The sequence below is a fragment of the Xyrauchen texanus genome, chromosome 23, assembly GCF_025860055.1.
Source record: "Xyrauchen texanus isolate HMW12.3.18 chromosome 23, RBS_HiC_50CHRs, whole genome shotgun sequence".
NCBI lineage: Eukaryota > Metazoa > Chordata > Actinopteri > Cypriniformes > Catostomidae > Xyrauchen > Xyrauchen texanus.
The window spans coordinates 35,807,088-35,829,501 of NC_068298.1; the positions used below are offsets into that span (position 1 = coordinate 35,807,088).

The 22,414-nt window shown below is 37.5% G+C and overlaps 1 protein-coding gene across 1 annotated transcript in view; it reads left to right on the forward strand.

Moving 5' to 3' along the window:
* The first annotated feature begins 1,026 nt into the window (after nucleotides 1-1,026).
* The window catches only part of LOC127663332 (disintegrin and metalloproteinase domain-containing protein 19-like), a 39,639-nt gene continuing 18,251 nt past the window's right edge, over nucleotides 1,027-22,414 (forward strand). Inside the window, 3 exon segments of the mRNA XM_052154866.1 lie at nucleotides 1,027-1,558; nucleotides 1,720-1,832; nucleotides 2,351-2,421. Coding sequence (XP_052010826.1) covers nucleotides 1,429-1,558; nucleotides 1,720-1,832; nucleotides 2,351-2,421 — 314 coding nt within the window. The 5' untranslated portion in view covers nucleotides 1,027-1,428.

The following is a 22,414-nucleotide window of genomic DNA, read 5'->3' on the forward strand; positions in this document are numbered from 1 at the left end:
AAGTCAAGAGTAGAAAAAAGAAGAAGAGAAACGCAGCTAACTGGCTAGATGGCGTTTGTTTGTTTTTTGTTACGCATTAAATTGGAACAATTAGTTAGCTAATGTATTTTGTGAGAAAATGCAAGAGGAAGGGGTTGCATTGAAATGTCAATTAATACCTCTGAACATATTTAATAGATTTATTAAAAATAAACAGATTGATCCATTAGTACATGAACTTTTATTTATTTTTTCACCTAGTCACTGTAAGAAAGTGTAAGGATCTTAAGGATCCATTTCTGCTTGATCTAACCCTTAAACATTGTTTTTGTTGGTGTAACATGAAGTTATATTGATTCAGTCATATTATGTAAGACTTTTGACCAGTAACATGTTTAACCAGCGCACAATTTTATGTAAACTCAGCTGTTTTTTTTTACTTTAATCAAACTAGTTTAGATGTTACTATATAAAACACATTTTCAGGTCACCTGAAAACAGTGTGTTTTTACATTGTGTTTTATCACAGTACTAAATCTGTCTAGGTGCTATTTTTAGATCGTTTTCTATTTTTAATCCTCACACTGTGTCCTCTCTGTATGAAGACAATTTAAAAGTCTGTTTTCTCTCCAGTCAAATTTCAGTTCAATACAGTGGAACCAGCATTGGCAATGAAGTGAGAATAAAATACATACTAGAAAATAATAAAATAATCTGCTAGACATTTTTGAAAGTGACAAAATTCCACAGGATCTTGTGTGTGTTTGTCCTTTCTGTGTTTATTGCTCACTCAGCATGAATGTCAATGATCATGAAATCGGGAATCTCTCTCTTTAAAGGGATAGTTCACGCAAAAATGAAAATGCTAGACAGACAGACAGACAGACAGACAGACAGAAAATGTTATTGCTCAAAGGTTGATCTTTCATAGCTCAGGACAGACAGACAGACAGACAGACAGACAGACAGACAGACAGACAGACAGACAGACAGATAGATAGATAGATAGATAGATAGATAGATAGATAGATAGATAGATAGATAGATAGATAGTTAGATAGATAGATAGATAGTTAGATAGATAGATAGATAGATAGATAGATAGATAGATAGATAGATAGATAGATAGATAGATAGATAGATCTTTGTGATGGTGAGGGCAGACTGAAGGGGTGGTGCTTCTCTCATGGTAATACAGGGCTGTAAAGATGCACTCCCCTCACTGCCTCTGTCGGACTCTACAGCGACAACACACACACACACACACACACACACACACACACACACACACACACACACACACACACACACACACACACACACACACACACACACACACACACACCCGGCGCTACTGTTCACAATGAATGCTGTTCACAATCGATAAGAATTGTTTATTTTGCACTGCTCGATTTTTTCGTGCAATTTAAGATTTTTACTGTCTAATTTATGATGCTTCGGGACGCGTATTTGAACCGCTGCACGCTCGCGGGCAATGAGCAATTTCGTTTGTTTTTATTATGCTGTTGTTTACAATTCTTCATACGATGCTCTGCAGATGTCGAGGAAATACATACGGGTGAGTGTCTTTGCACTGAATAAAGTAAATATGGAACGTTATTGTGTTCTCTGAATTCTAAGCAGAGGACTCCAAGAAGATGCTTCACGCTTGAACTCTGTGGAAATAGTCAAATTAATTATTTGTTTGTCACGTGATTGATTAATTTATTCTACTATTAGATGGACGTTGGCATGGCGACTCATCTCGCGTCCCTCACAACCTAGAGCACTATATCACTTATCCACACTGGCACAGCCCTTCCCGACACAAAAGGTCCCATGTGGGCACTGAGGTAATGCCTACTGCAAGGGCTAGAGGTTTGAGAATGCAAATCCTGTGCTTGTAGAATGCATTTAGCTTTAGTTACATTGTCATATCCCAAACGTCACATTTGTGGACTTTATTTGATATCAAGGTACATAACCATACAAAAATGTCAAACCACTTTTGAGAATGCTTTTCTATTTTACTTTTGTTAAGTAATATTCTTTTATGGCTGATTATATATAATATGCATAATAATAACTTAAGTGAAAATTTTATTTGTAGAAAACCTGATGATTCATGTTATCGTAGCATGATTTATAAATACTGTAATATTGTTGTTAAAATGTCAACAAATAGAGCAGGTTACCTCTTTTTTGCATAATGTATTTTTTAAACCCACTTAATTATAATATGTATAATATTTAGATCATTTATAATTTTTTTTTTTTTTTACAGTTGCAATACATTGATCAGCTAAGAACAGTTTTGCATAATAGAATGTATTGGGTAATTCCAGATAACCTGATTGCTTTAACTTCTCAGCATCCGTCTGAGGCAGAGGTCAAGATAACCGCAGGAGGAGAAGACCTGATCCTACAACTTCAGAGAAATCAGTGAGTTTATTCATGTTGTCTATAAATAACCACATCCATTCAGTCTCATCCACCGCTGTCCAGCTCTACTCCACTAGTCACATATCACTTACCAACTGAGGTGTCATGATATACTACTGTAAATTTGTTTAGATACACTTGCAATGAAATACCATTAATTTAATTGCACCAAAAATACACGTCTATGTGGTTCATTTTGGCACAAGCAGATGTGCATGTGTTGATGGAGAGTGTTTGCACTGCACGAGCATTAAACCATATGGGAATGACATCCGATATGACTGCCCCAGGATACAGGAAGCTGAGCGGGACACGTGGTTTAGTTTCTCCCCTGTGGAGCGCAAGGCATTAGGGTGTAAGTTAATTAGTGCTCATGATAACAGGTTGAAAGAGCAGAGTAGAACTGGCAGGTTGATTATTTTCTAGGTCAGCATTAAAAGTCTTCATTGTGTTGGTATGAGAGAAAATATCTCTTGCTTTGCTGTTCTGTGGAAGGGATTCGGTGTCGGTTGCCTCAATTCAAGCTAACCCAGAAGAAAATGTCATTGCTCAAAGGTTGATCTTTCATAGATCAGGAGTTCTCATTTATTACAACTTTGTCTTAGATTCTCCTAATTCTCAGGAGAATTCAAAATAGACACTAAAATAGACACTAATGAGTCATTTGTGGGTCATTTGAGTTGAATTGAATTGTTGACATACGGTAATAAAATTAACATATATCGATAGCATAGCTCAGATCATTTAGTCTTGGGAAATTTAGATTAGATATCCATTCATATTGAAAACGTTGACTCTTTATTGCAGTCTTTGTATCTTGGCAAATCTCAAAGACAATGTTGAGAACTCTTCTGAAACTCCTGGAGAAGACACGTGTTAAATTACTTGGGCCTTTTTTTCTCAAGAAAAAAAAATATTAGAAGAAGAACATTTTAGTCATAGTCTCCATTTGCTCTCCATGTAATCTCAACACTTCACATTAATAATCCCTTTGTTAAGGGTTTATAACAGGGTTTGTTAATGACTAATAATGGTTTAATGGTCATCAGGCTCTTTTTTATGATATATGCTGTGAATGTGCATGAAGAGCTGAAAAGTGTTTTTGCAGAGGACTTTAGGTAACTAGGACTAGGACTAGGTAAATTGGGACAGTCAATGTGACAAGGAAAGTGACAACACAAGTTAGAATGGCCTTGCCACAGCCAGATGGGGAGAGAGAACGACACGAGTGACCAGTGACTGTGTGTCTTATTGAGGGTTTTATGTTATTGTGAACCTGAAGACTCAGATTTAAATTTATGTTGACAAAGTTTGTCCTCCGCGAGTTGGACAGCTTCCTCCAGCGACGCCAGGCGGTAGCACTGGACCCATTCCGCCATTCCTTTTGGCAGACGAAGGATTAGCTGCTCAAGTACCACCTAGTCGAGCACTCCCACAACGTTGCGGTTCCCTGCCAGCAGCCATTTCTGGCATGCCATTTCAGAGCCGTTGGGAGACGGCAAACGGGCGGTCGGTCTTCCCCAGCTTCAAGGACCGGAAGAACTGGCAGTACTGTTCTGGAATACGACCCACCCGCTGCAGGATGGCCTTCTTCTGGTCACCGGCAGTTGTTGGGCAGCAACAATGAAAGGAGCCTGGTCGCCCACTGGTCATGCGGCCAGCCTCAGATCGGCGGTCTGCTCAAACAGATCGAGGGAAGGCCTCGCCGTCATCTTCCGCCCCCATTTTCAAGACTGTGGGTGGGGGAAGGGGGCTGCGGTTGTCCAGGGTCACGGCCGGAGCTCTCTCCTGGACTTTGTGCAGCTCAAGCAGGGATTGTTGGTGGCTCTGATGTAAGCCGGCGAGGGACTGGAGGATCTCGGCCATCTGGGAGGACTCCACGGGAGCGTACTTCAAATCTCCTGGGTTTCGGCACCAGTGTAACACAAACTTTGTCAACATAAACTTTCTCAGAGACTTCTGCTTCACAATAACATAAAACCCTCAATAATACACGGCAGACACTGGTCACTCGTGTCGTTCTCTCTCCTCGTCTGGTGGTGGTGTGGCCATTTACGGTATATGACATTCTACCCATGCTCACTAGAATTAGAGACAGGTGTTAAGACATAATTTAGCTCAAGTGCAAGTGCGCTTAGCACTTTCTCTCTCCGTACGTAATGTATGAATGTCAGTGCATTACAAAATATCAAACCACGTAGCATTTATAAGAAAGATTGCACAAACACACTTTTCAAGCAAAACGTTTTCCCTTAAGGACTTTGTTAGGATTTACATGATTAAGCAATAGATATAATTTCTTAAATGTTGGAAAATTTGTACATTCTGGTTGTTAAAAGTTAGTCAAGCATGTTCATAGTCAATGTTCTGAACTTCTTCTGTGGTTGTTTTGCTAGGACACCTGTGTGAACTTGAGGGGAACTGAACTAATACATCCACTAAACATCACCTTGAGAGTTAGGGAGTTAGTTCTGAGAAAAGCTTTTGCATAATTTGTTTAATCTTCTGCAATGATATATGCATTTTAATAAATTCATGAATTTTAAGTGTGGTTAACATGCCAAATACTTTTTTGGCTACTGTGTATAATTAACTGGGAATTCAGCATTTTCAATGGTTTCAAATGGTTTGAACATTAATTGAAAAATTGTTTTATAAATACAAAATAATTATCTTGTGGTGTTTTAGCAACATTAGTTTTGTGGCTGTGAGCACTAGTATGATTTAAAAAATTAATAATTAATGTGGATTTTTTATTGATTAAAGCTTTTGCATTATTAATGCAGAGTTGTCAGTTACTGTACCTAACTCGTGCTTGCATTCATGCCTGAACAACTGAAAAGGCTATTAACACAAACTGGCACTAGAACTAACCTTCTTCTGTTGATAATTTCAACATTTGTGTGACAAGATTATCATCTCACATCAAAGGCTTGAGTTAACCTAATTGAAGTTTAGTCATTAATTAGAAACATTCTTTGCCGTCTTTGGTGTGTTTATGAGTCATCCCAACTTCTGAATGCAATGTCTCTTTCTTCTCTTCATAGTGTCTAATTCATTCATATTTTGTGCTTTGAAAGTGACCACACATGTCTCTCTTTACCCTTGTAACCTTCCTCTATGGGTCTCACAGTGGGGAAAAGAGTCAATACTAATTAGATTTCTTGGCAGATGATTGTGAATGTGCCAAATATGTCAGCTGCTGTCATGTTGAATTGCCACAGAACTCCTACTTTTAATCATTTATTTTGTAATTCATTTACATTCTGAACTGAGAAGACAACAGTTTAGGAAGTTTACCTCTGTGACTGTCTGTTTTTATGTGTTGATATACTGTACACATGTCCTGCCCACATATCTGTGTTATACAAATGTCACCTGTAAAATATTCGAACCGTGCACTACCATGATTTACTGGGATGTCAAGCTTGATGAAGATGATTAATACATCTGGAAAGCATAACTTTCTAGTTTAGCTTACTATTTTTTATTGATTGATTTATTTATAATTATATGTATTATACACTTATATATTGTATTGTACCATTCCTTGGTATGCTTCAAAATAACTTCGAGGACCATGCTAATAACATGGTATGTGAGGTAATTATTCAGTACATTGCATATATCAAAATGCAATGGCATTTTTATTATTATCTGATACCTTTGTTGACACAATATAGACATACAATCCCTGTGAAGATGATCTAGACCTGTGGTGCTGGGGAGGAGGAGTGTTTTAGAAATAAAACTCTTGCAGCGCAGTGCAGTGAATCTGGCTTAAGCCAAACTATTTTTCCACTGATTTTCAGGTGTAAGCTTCATTAACATAATCACTGACTAGGCGGAGGGAGAAAAAGCGTGCATTAGTGTCTCTCAGTGGGTTGTCGCTAATCACTTAACCATCAGGACTCCCTGCTGAATTAAAAGCTTCAAAGAAAAGAAAACATACAGTACATCCAGCTTGCTTGAAAAAAACGTTCTGTCGCTGAGGTGGGGTCGTGTGATATCGTCAAGTGACCAAAGAGCTTATTCTTTTACTGAAGTACTGACAGTCAGGCTGATCTAAAAAAAGTTATCACACTCAGCTGCATCACAAATACAAATGCGTGGTGATTCTGTTTGTCTAAATCTGAGACAAATAATATCCCTATAAAAACCATGTGTTCCTTAAGGATCTGCAGACATATAGCCTTTTGGGTGATATATTAGATTGCACATTTAAAATGTGAGTTTTACCTGCAGACAACTGAGGCACTTTAAATGCTAGACAAAGAGAGAGTATACAAGTTGATTGGGTAACAGTTTACATGTCAAAAGACCTATCAGGTGCACCATGTAGAGATTCATGACTGATCTTAGAATCATTTTTGTGATTCCTTTGCTTATTAAGGATGTAAGTAGCTGCCTAGCTACATGCATACTCCTCTAGTAAGGTTGATATTCAGGGGAAGAGTTGGCTGACATTGATGTAATTACAGTGACAAAGATTTTCTGAAACACAGATATGAGGCCATCTCTGTGCTTTCTGCCTTTATGTTTAAGTGTACTTCTATGTTCTTTCATTTAAAAGAAATGCTGAAATGCTGCTGTGACTCTCAAGGCATCTGAAGTCAATGACCATCATCCAGGATAGATCCATCTCAATCTGAAGGAGAAAGTGCCTTTGTGCGTGTTTGTGTGTGTGTATGCACTTATGTGTGTTGGCAAAGACTCCCAGCTTTTATCCTAATGAATGTTTGCACTCATGGATGAGGTGACTGGGTTTAGATGCAGGCAGGGTATTGCTGAATCAGGTCTTGTGAGGATGTAGAGATAGGGGAAGCAGGACGGGAAGGTCAAGGGTAGCTTTGGATAGCTGTCCGGGGAGATATTATATAGTGTGTTTTCTTGGCAAGGAGGGAACCCAACACACTCCAATTTGACTCCTTTTGACTGCTTGTTCTCTTTTGCACCAGTATGTTATAGGATAATTCATTACAGACCATGTGTGCTGACCGGCTGGTGAAGTTTATTTTTGTTTATTTTTATTTTTGTACTTATTTCTGTCTGCTCTCTTTGTCTCCAAAGGACCAACATATCTCAGAGGAAGCATTAGTTTCTGTAAAGACACCTCATACTCCCTAATGTTTTCAGTCAGATTGTTGTCCTCACTGTCATTATAATGATACATTAGCAGAAGATTGCTGGTCTGTAGTAGTGAACTCTTCAGAACTCGAAAATCCAATAAGTCCTCAGTCAAAAAAGAACATTAAGCTTCAAAAATGACTCATTCTGAAGTTCTGCAACTTTATGATGTCACATGGATGAATGCATAAACACATGACCTTCCATGTTTACACGCTAAAGGCGCATATTGAGTGTTTAGAAAAAGGGTGAAAGGAGAATGGATACTATTATTCCTAACACCAGATGAAATGAAACCATAATATGTATCCATGCATGGATACAATGGCACATATAATGTTTCATATCAATTCGCCAAAACATTGCCAAGATACAGCATAAGTTTTAGGTGCCTTGCCATCCAATTAGCTTAGAAAGCATAGTTATATCAAAAAGCGTTCAATAAATTTGGATCAGCATAGTCTGAAGATGATCTGAGACAAATTTGGTAAAGATTCAATGAACAATGTAGGAGATCGAAAAAGTTGTTTTTCAAAGAATATAAAAAAACAGTCAATACAATGTGTTTGTATTGTGACAATAGACAAAAAAACAACAACAAAAAAATTATATAAGCATCTAAAAGTTTCAGGGTTTTTTACCACTAGGTGGTGCTGCCCACAAACATCACATGCACCTTCAGGACATGGCGTCAATGACACATGCCAAATTTTGTAAGATTTACCAATGCCTTTGTAAAATATAACAATTTATAATGAAATTCAAAATGGCCAGTGCACATTAAGGCTGACCTTGGAACACTGGGTATCATTTGACTCTGTATGTCCCATGGAATCTGAAGAGACTACAGTAAATCAAGTTATAAAAAAAGCCTTTTTTTTCATATTTCTTGAAATGTCAAATATTGCTCAGGTACCTTCAGAACATGATGGCTATGACATATACCAAGTTTCCTTTCAATATACCAAAGCGTTGCCAAGAAATAGTTTCATGACAACGTTGGCATGCTTGTCGTTTGTCTATTTTGGTCTTTTTCAGAAAATTCTAGTAGGCCTTACAGTTCAAATGTTATTAGCATAAACATAAGTGCAACTTTGAGCTGTTGGTAGCCCTAGAGGGATTGACATAAAGACTCCAAATTTGTCACAAGTAATGTTGAGAATTTCAAATTTTCTAACTTTTTACCATTTTTACCATGGTTCTGTGGCCTGCCATACACAACCCATACATAAGAGGCAGAATAATAATAAGAAAACTAACAAAAGCTACAGGGGCTTCGGTGCTTGGCCCCTTAAAATGTACGATGTAACCCCTTTAATGTGTGCTTTCTCCTTACTGTTGCTGTTGTTTAGTTTACTGTATGCAATAAATAATTGCTTTGTTTGACTTTCAAATGCCCCTTTCGATGGCTGGCTGACTGTCAGATAAAGGGCAGACCACTCGGACACGCTCTTAAGCACTATACAGACACTCTTGCATTCAATAAAAGTAATAAAAGCCCCTCCATCACATCTCTAGTTGAGGCAATGACCACAATTACATCATCCTCCCTCCAGCCCATCTCCTCTCTACTTTTTGTCCTCACCACTCTTTCACCAAACTGTATCATTGTGGCATGCTCATTTCATCTTTCTCTCTTGCACCCTCTGTCCTCCTTAACCCTCTTTCCTCATCTGTATTTCTCAGTTCTCTCACTATATTTCTCTTATCCTTCCTTTGCCCTTCTTCTAGAGTGATGTCATTTGATAAGAGGAGAAAATATGGTGCACTGACCCTCTGGCATCGTGCCAACCTCTTAGTTCTCTCCATCTTTGTAACATATGATGTTGTCTTTCCTTATATAGAGTAGATGAAAGAAAGAAAGAAAGAAAGAAAGAAAGAAAGAAAGAAAGAAAGAAAGAAAGAAAGAAAGGGATACTCTCATACACTCACTGTGAAGTATTTCTTCGTTCTTCACTCAGAGCTAGAAAGAAGGCCGAAAAATCTGAGCAAGGATATACTGTTCGCGAACATTCAGACACTGCCCACATCACTGGGACTAGCATTTTAGAAGAGCATTTAAAAATTAGATGCACACTGTTCTTTCTACACAACACATGTAATAAACTAATGCAGTGAATAGAATACATAAGTGATCAGTAAAAGTGTAATATATATGCAGTATATAATGTGTAATTTGTCATGTTTACGTTCATCATTCATGGTGCTAATGCTAACATGCTATACGTGTTCATAATATGCACTGGTTTTTACTGTGTGTTATTGTATTTTATGATTAATGTTGTGAAAAGAGTCCAGATGAGATCTGTAAAAGAAGCAGTTTAACCACTTTATTATGATTAATAATAATATATATGCAGTAGATAATGTGTTATTTGTCATTTTTACATTCTGCATACAGATATGTGTGGTCATGCATTGGTTACTAGGGTTGTGCCCGAAATCGAATACCCTAATCAGAATGGCACGAATAATGACTTCAAAACAAATAACGGATTCATCTGAATAAAATACAAAATATTAATTTGACTGATAATCCAATAAACACAAGCATAAAGCGACATTGAAAAATGAACATATTCTAAATTACAATTAATTTATGAATCAGTGCAGCCAATATTTCTAAAATGTAAACCTTATGAATGAAAATGCGCACATTGTGATTTCAGATCGGATGGCCGCAGTCTCGACTTCGTTTGCAGTGTCTGTTAATTGTTCACGTCTGGAGCTTGTCAAGTGTAACAATAAGATATGACATCATGTACACTTCCCACTTCTTGAAATGCTTGTTAATGTATCACACGATTCACATGTGATTCCCATGTATTTATTTATATCCTAAACCTGAACGCAGTGTTAAATTGCTGACCTGAAGTGATGATTTCACATAGGAGCTCGTCTATTCATCTCTTAAAGTTGATCACATTTATATTCACATATATTCACACAATATCAAACTGTGAAAATCCACTATAAAAATACAATCTAAAATGTTTACACTTATGATAATCTAAACAAAGAATGGAACTAATATAAGCCACTTGAATATTTGTAGTGTGAAAATAATATATATTTTTTTAGGCTTTTTAGCCTTTATTTTTTTTTTTAGGACACTTAAAGGGATAGTTCACCCAAAAATTACAATTCTTTCATTATTTAGTCACCCTTATGATGAAACACATGAGGCACTTGAGTCATAGCTGTGCTGTTTACAAGTGTGTAGGAGGAACACTGTTCAGTAGATTGGTTGGATTTGGTTTAGATCTGTATTTATTGGTTTCTTTACTCACAATGGTGCGTTTGTGTGCTTATGCTGGACATTTCAACCAAGAGGAGAACATAAGATTACGCAAATACGTCACACAAGCTTACAGGGAACAATGATTTAGAGTTAAAAAATACTTAAATATTGATTTTATTTTCACACCAAAAGTAATTGTATCACTTTAGAAGAAATTATTTTAACCACTGGAGTTGTATCAATGAAGTTTATGCTGACTGTGATTTTTGGAGCTTCAAAAATCAGATCACCATCCACTTGCATTTTATGGACTTACTGAGCTAAGATCTTTTTAAAATTTTCTTCAAATGTGTTCTGGTGAAGAAAGAAAGTCATACACACCTAGGATATCATGAGGGTGACAAAATAAATTATTTTCATTTTTGTATGGATGAATCTGATGGGTTGAATACAACTGGTGTAATCATGGTTACAGGTGATCAACTTATCAAAGCAAATGTTACTAACAACAACAAAACTCGCCACAACCTTAAAAAAAAATTAAAAGAATAACGAAAGGAAGAAAATATTAGGAATAGAAGGAAAGTAGCACATGTTCCACTGTTGTTTTGAGTTTTTGAAAACAACTGTTTTAAAATAAATAGTGTTACAAATGTTAGGCAATGATGACATTAGACATAAGGTTTGCTAGCCATATCTGATGAAGTCAAACAGAGGGAACAGTGCAAATGGTGGAAATAATAATTTAGCTAGGCCAAGGTAGTAACTGGTTTAAAGATTGGCATTTTTACCAGCATAAAGTTAAAAAAAAATCCCAGTGTCCTTCCTTGAAAATGAAATTGAAAGCACTGCAGTACCACAATCCATAATAAATGTAATGATGCAGAAGCTGAATACTCAGATAGATCCATTTGCAGTGTTGTTCATTAAAGGAGCAGGCAAAAAGTGGTCAAAGGTCAAAACCAGTAAGCAAACAAATCAATGCAGAAAACCCAAAACTGTAGGCAAAAGGCAAAAACTGGAGAACAAGGCAAGAGTCAGACACGGAATAATTCAAGCATAAAGAAAACGCTCAGAATAGCAATAGAAGAGAAAGACAATACTTCATGATAATACAACAAACAAAGAGTCCTTAAATAGAGTCCCTAATGAGCAGAGAATGAGACAAAGCTGTACAGGAAATAGAACTCAATACTCAGGCGATGCAGACATCTTCTGGTGGAAGTAACAAGTTCATGAGAAGTTCCCATTCTGTCGCTCACTCGATGTTGTTTCGATTGAAGTGACACTAGGGGTCTGTGGTGTACATTACAAATGACATTTTAAAGCATGTATTCTGTAATCTGTAGTGAAATACATTTAAAAAGTAACCCTCCCAACTCTGGAGTGTGGGGCAGCGATAGAGAAGGACAAGTAATTTAGGGTACTCTTGAATCCACTCCGGTTGCTTTTAGAAACCTCAAAACAGCATTTCTCTTTGGTAGATTTTGATAAATTTCTCAATAATTCTATAAATCTTCCTCCTTTCTGTATCTTGCATAGATGCCTCCCCTTCACTTCTCTCTTCCAAAGCTTCTGCCAGATACTATTTGCAGTTTTACAAATACAAGTCTTGGCTTCTGATTTACTCATGCAAATGGTAAGCTCTACATTATTGCATTTCAATGAGTTCTTTGCTTATTTGTCCACTCTTGTTGCCTTCCACTCCTACATGTGCTGGAAACCAAATAAAGCTGATAAAAATTCCTTGGTAATGTAGCCTGTACAAAACTTGCAAGATGTCATTTATGAGTTGCCTCGAGTATGCTCCCAGCACTCAGTGAACACAGACTTAGTAGGGTGTAAATCGTTGTGTCTTTTTAATGATTCCCAATACACCATGGACAGTTGTTGGCTTCTCAATTTTAGTGGCAGTTCACCCATCTCCACTTGCAAAGCTGCTACTGGGGATGTTTTGAAAGCTCCACAACATATTCTGCTCACTTGTGTCTGCACTACCTACATTTTCTAAAGAAGTGACTCACATGCTGAACCATAAGCCATGCAACCATAATCTATTGCATATCTAATAAGGGCACAGAAAATGATTCTAAGTGAGTTGCGGCTAGTACCCCACTCAGATCCTGCCAGACATCTCATGACATTCAGGACTTTCTTACATTTAGTCAGCAATTTCCCTATATGAATAACAAATGTCAATTTTTCATTCAGCCACACTCCCAAGAACTCAATCACAGACACCTGCTCAAGTGGATGTTCATAAAATGTTAGATTTACTGGAATATGTTTTTTTTTTTAAAAACATATTACTTGCGTCCTTGGAGTTGATAGCCAGAATCCCCATAGCCCACTCCTCTACTTGGTTTATTGCTGTCTGGACTTTATTAGCAGTATTACACCCTCTCTTCCATAATGCTCCATCGTCTGCATACAGTGATCATCCTATATTTGGTTTGACCTGATTAAATATATAATTAATCATGACATTAAATAAGAGAGGATTTCAAACACTTACTTGTGATGTTGCATTATCAATTTGATATACAGTATATTAGAGTAAGATGTTCCCACCCTAATTTGAACTGTTCGATTAAATAAAAGATCTGCTACCCAATTATTAGCTCTACCTCCAATACCCAACTAATTAATAAATATTATTAGACCCTCTTTCCACATCATATGCATATGCTTTCTCAATATCGAAAAACACAGCTATTACAACTTATTTACCTTTCTTATATCAGACTCTAGGAAAACCACTTTGGTGTGGAGAGAAAAGACCACACTTAGTGTATCTAAATAATCCATTAATATATTTACTATAATTCTTTCTATGAGTTTACACAGATTTTAAGATAAAGTATTGGTCTATAACTAGTTGCTTCAGAATGATCTTTACCAGACTTCTTTATTGAAATAATTGATGAGTGTTTCCATGATGTGGGTAGTGTGTCTGCTATCCACACCTTGTTAAGTAATTCTAATATAACTAATTGCCTCATCAGACAAATGTTCAATCATACTGTAGAATATCTTATCTTCCCCAGGGGACATCTTCTTTGCCGGAGCAATAGCTCTAAGTTCAAATATAGAAAAAGTAACATCTAAAGTGCTTTCACTTGTTTTGAATTTCTCCAATACACTAGTATTTTCACTTCTGATTGATTCTCTACATTTCCTAGGTTCTTCTGTTAGTTTGCTATTGCTATGCACCTTAACAAAGACTTTATCCAACATTTCTGCAGTTTTTTGTTTGGAAATGCCACCTCCTCTCCATTATTTAGAACTATCTAATTCCTCCCATCACCTTTATCATATCCCATATATGTGAAATCTTAGTTTTCCACCCATTATTTTTGCAAAATGCTCTCCTGTAATTTCGCTTTGCAATTCTTATTGTTTTCCTAACTGTAGCTTGTGCTCTCTTATAATTAATTATAACTGTGAGTCAGTAATGCCATGCGAGGATCAGCCATGTGAATGGCGAGCTCTGTGGACTTTGCTAGTTTTAACACTTTTATTGACATAAACCGGTGAGATTCTATATACTCTATTCCATTACTGTTCTAGGAGGACAGTATGTCAAAGAATTCAAAATCCTCGGGCTCTGGAGACATTAAAAGACACTTATGTGCTCAAGCTGATGCCCCTGCTGACTTTGAGGATCTTGCTGTGATACTTCAATTTATCACTGCCTTGGAAGCATAGTTCACTGAGGTGGTTAAAAGAGTGGTGGATGTCGAGAAACTGATCGATTATCTGAAGTCATCAGAGAGGGAATTATCTGCTAATCCGCTAGCAACCAAGGTGGATTTGGAGCATGGCTGGGAGAAGATGGAAGACATGGAGAACCGTAGATGGCCCCGATCAACTCTTTTTTTTTTTTTGCTGAGATCATCCGATAAAGATCTTGTGTTACGTCAGGCGAGGAGTAAAGACAGGCTTTCTTGGAAGAACCACAGCATTTTCTTGTTCCCAGACTTTGCGAATTAGACAAGAGAGAAGCGTGATCATTTCAAGAAATGCAAGAATCATTTAAACCAGCAGAAGGTTGCGTTTGCACTGATATTCCAAAATTGAAAATAGATGCTATGGGTGGCCATAAAACATTTACATGCCCACAGCAAGCGATGTCCTTCATAAAGTCAATGGAGTGAGCAAGTCATCACGTTGTACTCACGTTGCAGCCAAGTGGTTCTGCTTGGCGGCTGGAGTTTATTTTGTAGAGTATCACACCTTCAGGACAGTTTTATGGATTAACCTACACACTCTTTGTGCTTGTTCCTCGTATTGGCTGGAGTTTGTTTTGTGGAGTTTTTTTTTGCAAAGTCAATGGAATGAGTGGGTATTGTACTCTTGTTGCAATCATCTTGTTGTACTCATGTTGCAGCCGAGTGGACCGGCTCACTGAACGTTTGCTTGACTGTTTGAAGAATCTGCACATACTTTTTGTGCTGGTTCTGCCTAACGGCTGGAGTTTATTTTGTAGAGTGTCACACCTTCAGGGCAGTTTTATGGATGAAGCTACATGCTCTTTTTGCTTATTCCGTCTATTGGCTGGAGTTGTTTATAGATTATCTTTTGCTGTGTAATTCTGTCTCACAATATTTTTATAGAAACACTGGACTTGAGCAATCCGATGGCAAAGTTGTCATGGGGGTTCTCGTAGGCGTTCATGGACTGTTTGAGTTTGGAGGGGTGGACACCAGTTGGCTTTTTCGTGCAAGGGATTAATGCGTACGTTTTTCTTTTTTCTGTTTGTTTTGTTCTGGGGGGAGTTTTGGCTTTGATTGTCACACTTATATTGGAATGTGGACTTTCTGATCTTATTTTGACACACAATCTACTTTTTCTGATGTGTTAAAATGTCAAATGTTAATATGAGTGGATTGTCTCTCTCCACGTGGAATATGAATGGGTTGGGGCATCCCATAAAAAGAAGGAAGGTTATTTCTATTCTTAAGCGTAAGAAATATGATATAGTGTTTCTTCAAGAAACGCATCTTTTTCCACAGGAAGCTGAAAAATTTGGGAAGATATGGGATGACCTTTATTTTTTTATAGTATGTCTCAAACAGAGTAAAGATATATTAGGAATAGTCAATATTGTTTTAGTAGAAATTCAAGGACAAAGTCTTATTTTGGCTAATATTTTTGCACCTAACGTTGATGATCAGGGCTTTTTTTATAGATCTAGAAGGGATGTTGCAAGCTGCTGGCACTCCACGAGATATAATATTGGGAGGAGGCTTTAATCTTTTGATGGACTCAGTCCTTGATCAAAAGTGTGCAAGCCCCCTAGAGCAACACTGATGCTTCACAGGATGTGTAAAAATCTTGGTCTTACAGATATTTGGAGACTTTTGAAGTCTCTAGAATCCATAGATTTTTTATATATCTAAGTCCCTCATTTCATCTGTCATTGATTGCTCAATTGGAAACATTTTAGTCTCAGATCATGCCCTGGTGTGTTTAGAGGTGTTGCCACATATTAAGAAAAGGAAATCATATATGCTTTAATGTATCCATCCATCCATCCATCCATCGTCAACCGCTTATCCTGTGTACAGGGTCGCGGGGGGGCTGGAGCCTATCCCAGCTAACATTGGGCGAAAGGCTGGGGACACCCTGGACAGGTCGCCAGTCCATCGCAGGGCGCTTTAATGTATCCCTTTTGCAAAATCCTGAATTCCAACAAATGTTTAAGGCTGAAATCAATGTCTATATGGAGACCAACTGGTCCTCAGTATCCTTTGTGGGCGTGGCTTGGGAGGCACTTAGGGGCTGGATCATATATTATGCCGCATTCACCAAAACATCCAAAGCACAAGAACGTCTAATGGTCTCAGAGAATTGATTGTAATACAGATATAACACTATTTTGTTGTAGAAGGTGCAGTTTTTGCTATTCAGGCAGTCATACTTTGAGTTTGGGGACAAGGCAGGGAAGTTTCTGGCTAGATATGTAAAAAGAGAGAGTCTTTTTCTACCATTCCCTCAGTTAAAACTGCTGGTGGTGAAATATGTACCTCGGCCACTGATATTAATAATGCTTTGAAAGAATGATATCTTGATCTTTATACTTACACATCTTCATTTACTAAAGAAGATATTAGAAACTTTGTGGAACCACTTGAACTTCCTAAACTGTCGGCTGAGCAAAAAAATGTTCTTGATTCTGAGATAACCTTGGAGGAGCTTGGCGAGGTAATTAAGGCCATGTCTACAGACAAGTCTCCGGGGCCAAACGGCTTTGCCACTGAATTTATTTAGATCCTACTGAACTGGCTCCACTTTTGATAGAAGTTTACACAAATCACTAAAGAATGGAAAGCTTCCTCCAAACATGACACAAGCCCGGATTAGTCTAATTCTTAAAAAGGATTAAGTAAAGTTATGACATCTCTTATACATATAGACCAGGTGGGGTTTATTTGGGCGCCATAGCTCTTCTAAGAACATCGTTTCATCGATATCATGTGGTCAGTGGCGAATGATCAGAATCCAGTTGCTGCCATCTCAATTGATGCCGAAAAGGCATTTGATATGGTAGAATGGGATTATCTTTTTAAGATTTTGGAAATGTATGGATTCAGGAGTAATTTTATTGGATGAATTAATGTCAGATTATTTTACTCTGGATAGGGGCACCCAGGCAGGGTTGTCCTCTTTCCCCATTAATGTTCTGGCTTGCCCTGGAACCATTAGCAGCTGCGATAAGAAAGGAGGATGATTTTCCAGGGGTGATGGCAAGAGGTGTGGCACATAAACTTTTGCTTTAAGCAGATGATATTTTATTATTCGTCTCTGACCTCACTAGATTTATGCCTTGCCTCCACAGAATTATGAATTCCTTTTATAAGTTCTCAGGATATAGAGTTAATTGGTCTAAATCTGAAGCTGTGGCTCTGACAGTGAACTGCCCAGTAACGGCTTTTCAGCCAGGTGCCTCCAGTGGCCCAAACAGGGCATTACGTTTTTGGGTATTTTATTCCCAGCAAATTTGTGTGATTTAGTTAGAGTTAATTTTGATCCTTTAATAAAAAGATTTCCGAGCGATGTGGGCAAGTGTGCTTCATTACATTTATCTGTGATTGGGAAGGTTAATGTTATTAACATGAATTGTATTCCAAAATTCAACTACCTGCTACAATCTCTCCGTATAGATGTCCACCTCTCTTATTTCAAGCAATTTGATAGCATAGGGAAGTCCTTCATTTGGAATGGTAAATGTCCCATATTACATTTCAGTAAAAAAAAGGGCTTGGCCTACCCAAGATTTTGTTTTATTATTATGCATTCGGTCTCAGACATTTGGTTCATTGGCCACTTCCACCTGAGAGAGCCCCTCACTGGTTTTGTATTGAACAGGAAGTTCTTTCCCCTACTTCGCCACTGCAAAGCCTTTCCATTAAACTAACCGGAGAAGTTGTTACACCCCATTATCTCACATTTGCACATGGAATGGAAAAAATTTCCAGAGTGTTTAATTCAGACATTTATTTAAATGTTGCTTAGAGCATATGGCTGAACCCGATGTTATGTATTAATAAGTCCCCTTTCTGCTGGTCAGAGTGGATTGTGAGGGAGGTTAATATGCTCTGTGACCTATATGAGAGTGTTGAGATCCTTTGAAAATATGGTTCAATATTTTGGGAGTCCCAGGACTCAATTCTTTAGGTATTTACAGCTGTGCCACCTGCTCTGTCCTATTTTTGGGAGTAGCATACAGTAATATAGAGATTAATAACCATAATCTGGGAGTGGTTATTACTGCTTTTGGAAAAGGTCATGAGGCATCAGTGTATTACTCCTTGTTAATTCAGAGTCTGGGGAACGGAGCTTCAACTTCTCTCAAGAGATTATGGGTGAAAGATTTAAACTTGGTATTGGAGGAGGGAGCCCACTTGCTGGTGATGCCAATCAGAAGACAGGGATACAACCCATGTTTTTTGGTGGTGTGATAAAGTCCAAGAATTTAGATTGAGGGTTCAGAGTTTTATGTGTGACGTATTGGGCTCTTTATTTTAGGTGATGGGGCAGTCATTAATATAGGGGATAAATGTATAAAAAATTGGGTCCTAGCTAGTGTTATGATCAGCAGACAGATTATTCTTAGAGGATGGAAGTTGGCTGGAGCGCTCTCATATCAAGAGTGGTGCACAGAGATGGTGAGGCTAGCGTACTGTATATATATATATATATATATATATATATATATATATATATATAATTTTTTCTTTCCTTTTTTGTTTGACCACAGGAATATTTGTTAAGGGTCAGGCTGGGGTTGGAGATTGGGAGGGGGAAAGGGAATAAAGGGGGTTAAATGTTGATTCTGTGAATATATGTTTTGCTTTTCTGTGTCAGTTGTGTGAATCAGTAAAAAGCGTTAAAATGTATTAAATCTGGGTCCGATTGCATAAAACGTTCTTCATTCATTTGAAAACTTAGATCGGTCTTATTAAATAGCAAAATGTAAGACAGCAGACCCCTATGCTAACTTTTGTTTACATTCCATGTTGACATGGAAAATAACTCAGCTGAGCTAGTGAGGGCTTCAGTTGAGGGTTAAATGGTGCTTGACTTGAGACTTTGTAGAAGATTTGACATCTACGATGGTAACAAAATTTCTTGTGTTTTTTATTATTTGGGTAAAAATCACAAAATTTGTTCATTAGAATCAATTTGAAGCATAATATGATATGATGAATGTTTTTAGCATAATATGATGTGAAGAACCACAGTTAATGATTCCAGTGTTGTCAGATTTTACTGCTGATTTGAAATATGTTTTTGATCATAATCTTGACCAACCGTTTTATAGATTTTGGTCTTTCTCCATTCTAGTAGATAGGAGCTGCGATGGCATGACTGGAAATAGCCTCCTGAGAGCATTCAAAAGATGGCCAACAGTGGCCTGACTTGCTAGAAAGTCTTAGGTTGAGCATCCACTGTCTTAATTTTCCCACAGTGCAATGTGAATTAGACTGTCTTACTAAAGACAACTGTGAGCTTGTTTTATGCAACAGGCTTTCAATGGCATCTTTAGCTAGTCAGACTAATTGTTAGATGAAGTCTTAAGTTAATGGCTATGTTTATGTAACTGGCCCCTGGAAATGAATGAGATGCTTTAACCTTCTTAAATGCACTGTTCCTACTTCTAATAGCTTCTCTAAACTCATCATTCCACCATGGAACTGCTTTCTGTTTACTACTGTTTGTCACTTCCCAATAACCTCCACTGCTGTATTATGTATTATACATATTATTAAATACATCCCAATCTGCATTTCTCAACTTCCACCTAGGTATGTACACTTCTTTAATCAGTTGGGCATCTAAACCAGTTGTGTAGTAAATGGGACAATGGTCACAACCTAAGGTGGACTGATTCATGACACTCCATGTACTCTTTCTTACCAAATCCTCAGATGATAAAGTAAGGTCAAGCACAGATTCTTGTCCTTGTGCTACATCCAGTCTAGTACCGCTGTCATCATTAAAACATACCAATCCTAGTTTATCCATCACTTCCTGAATTAAAATTACAATTACAATTGCCTTCCTCAATTACTATTAAAATCATTGAATAGGCTCCCCCATAGGGTATAATGGGCATTAAAATCACCACAAGTATACTACCATTAGGATTTCCAACATATGAATTGTTTCTTTTATAGTTTATAATATGGGTTGTACAAATTGATTACTGTAATACTCCTACTACCAGGCCATATTTCCACTGATACCACATCTAATTCATTATTATTTATTTCCTTAAAATTCAAGCCTTTTTTAATGAAGGAAGCTGCTACTCCTCCATTTCATGATTTCCTATCCTTGTGTATAGCCACATATCCATACAAAACAAAATCAAGGTGTGGCTTGAGCCATGTCTCCTGTATATATATATAATATCTGGTTTCTGCTGCAGATCCTCAATAATTTGTTTAAACCCTTGGCCATTCGCAATAAGACTTTGTGCATTCCACTGAAGTACAACCAGTCCTTTCATATACTGTCCCCATATGTTCCTTGTGTTCCAGCTAGTCCGCCTTTGTTTGCTTCATTAATTGATTCTACAGTAACATCCTCAACTTTCAGGTATTTTTCTGCTCCTCTAATGATAATCTTAATCCTTTCAGTTCTGCTGCTGGTTTGGGCTTAACAATTAACCACTTCTGCCATGAAGGACAAAAATTCACTTTTACTCATCACAATGGAATCTTTGGTAAATGTACATTGATTTACTTAATTCTCTGGAATTTTAACTGTTGATGTTATGTCAAAGCCTAACATTGGAGTACCCTTAACTCTTTGTGGGCCTCCGCATTTTATATTCCTTCTGGTATTTTAATATTCTGTACTTTTACTGCTCTTTTTCTAGCAGCACATCCTCCGTAAACCCCTCTCAGCATGCTCCGTACTGATGTTCCTCTCCACATCTTCCACATCGTTGTTGCCTGTGCAAAATTTGCTACATGCCCATACCTTTGGCACTTAAAACCTTAGTGGTGGTGGTGCATATTCTCTTACCATATAACTCATAAATCCCACCATCATTCTAGATGGTAGGATTTCCTCTTGGAAGTGCAATAGTACTGATAAACTGTCCCTTTTAACTTAATCTTTAACATACTGTAATCGCTTACCCTTATCACCGTAACCCCTGAAATGTTATTCTTAATCTCCTCTTTTGACATTTCTGTTGATACTCCGTATAGTATAGTATAGTTTTGTATGATCTATAGCCTTAAACGTGTCAATACATTTCAAAAGATTAACTTATGTTCCTCCCTCCTTTTTAGTACTTGTGGATTTGCTCTTGCCCCATCGCTATCCGTGTTGCAACTATGTCCATGAGATTTTTTTTTTTTCCTTTCCTATCAACTATCTTTCATCCTTTATCATTGAAAATTACCTCTCCGTCATCTTCCATTTCATCTTCCTGAACCAACATCACTTCCTGCCATTTCCGCTCCAGTCACAGCTCAGTGTTGCCATCCGTCCTACTGTCCTTACTTTTTTGTTCCCTCCGGAAACCCCCCCTTATACATGCTTCATGGGTAATGTAGTCCCGAACTCTACATGAGGTTTCTTTATTTTGAAAACGGGTGATTCCCTAGAGTGCTGCCTTTTTGAATGATCCATGACCAGTGTCGCTCATTTGTTGTGGCTACAAGCTGTCAGCTTCAAACTACCACCACGCCCAGCACCGCATATATACATGCACTGTAGTAGCTAGCTGGACCTTCTTTTCTTTATGTATGAACGTGATGTAAAGAGACTTTCCTTTTAGAAGTCCACAGTGCTAAAGTGTCCGAAGCTGTAAAAACACCCTTTGATGATGTATATATGGATGGACTGCATGGTTGGGACAACTAGGTGAGACGACTGTATTTTTGTGTGTATTTAATTTGTATGTAATATAATATAATGCTTAAATTACTACAACTGATTACTTGCATATCAATTGATTTTCTTTATATCACTGTGCTTTTAAGAGAACTGAAAATGTTAAGATACTATTTGTTATAATAATGCTTCTAAAAGTACTTCTGCACTATTATGACCTTATAACACCCAGTGTGCCAGTGTTTCTCCTAAAATTAGCTCTTATAG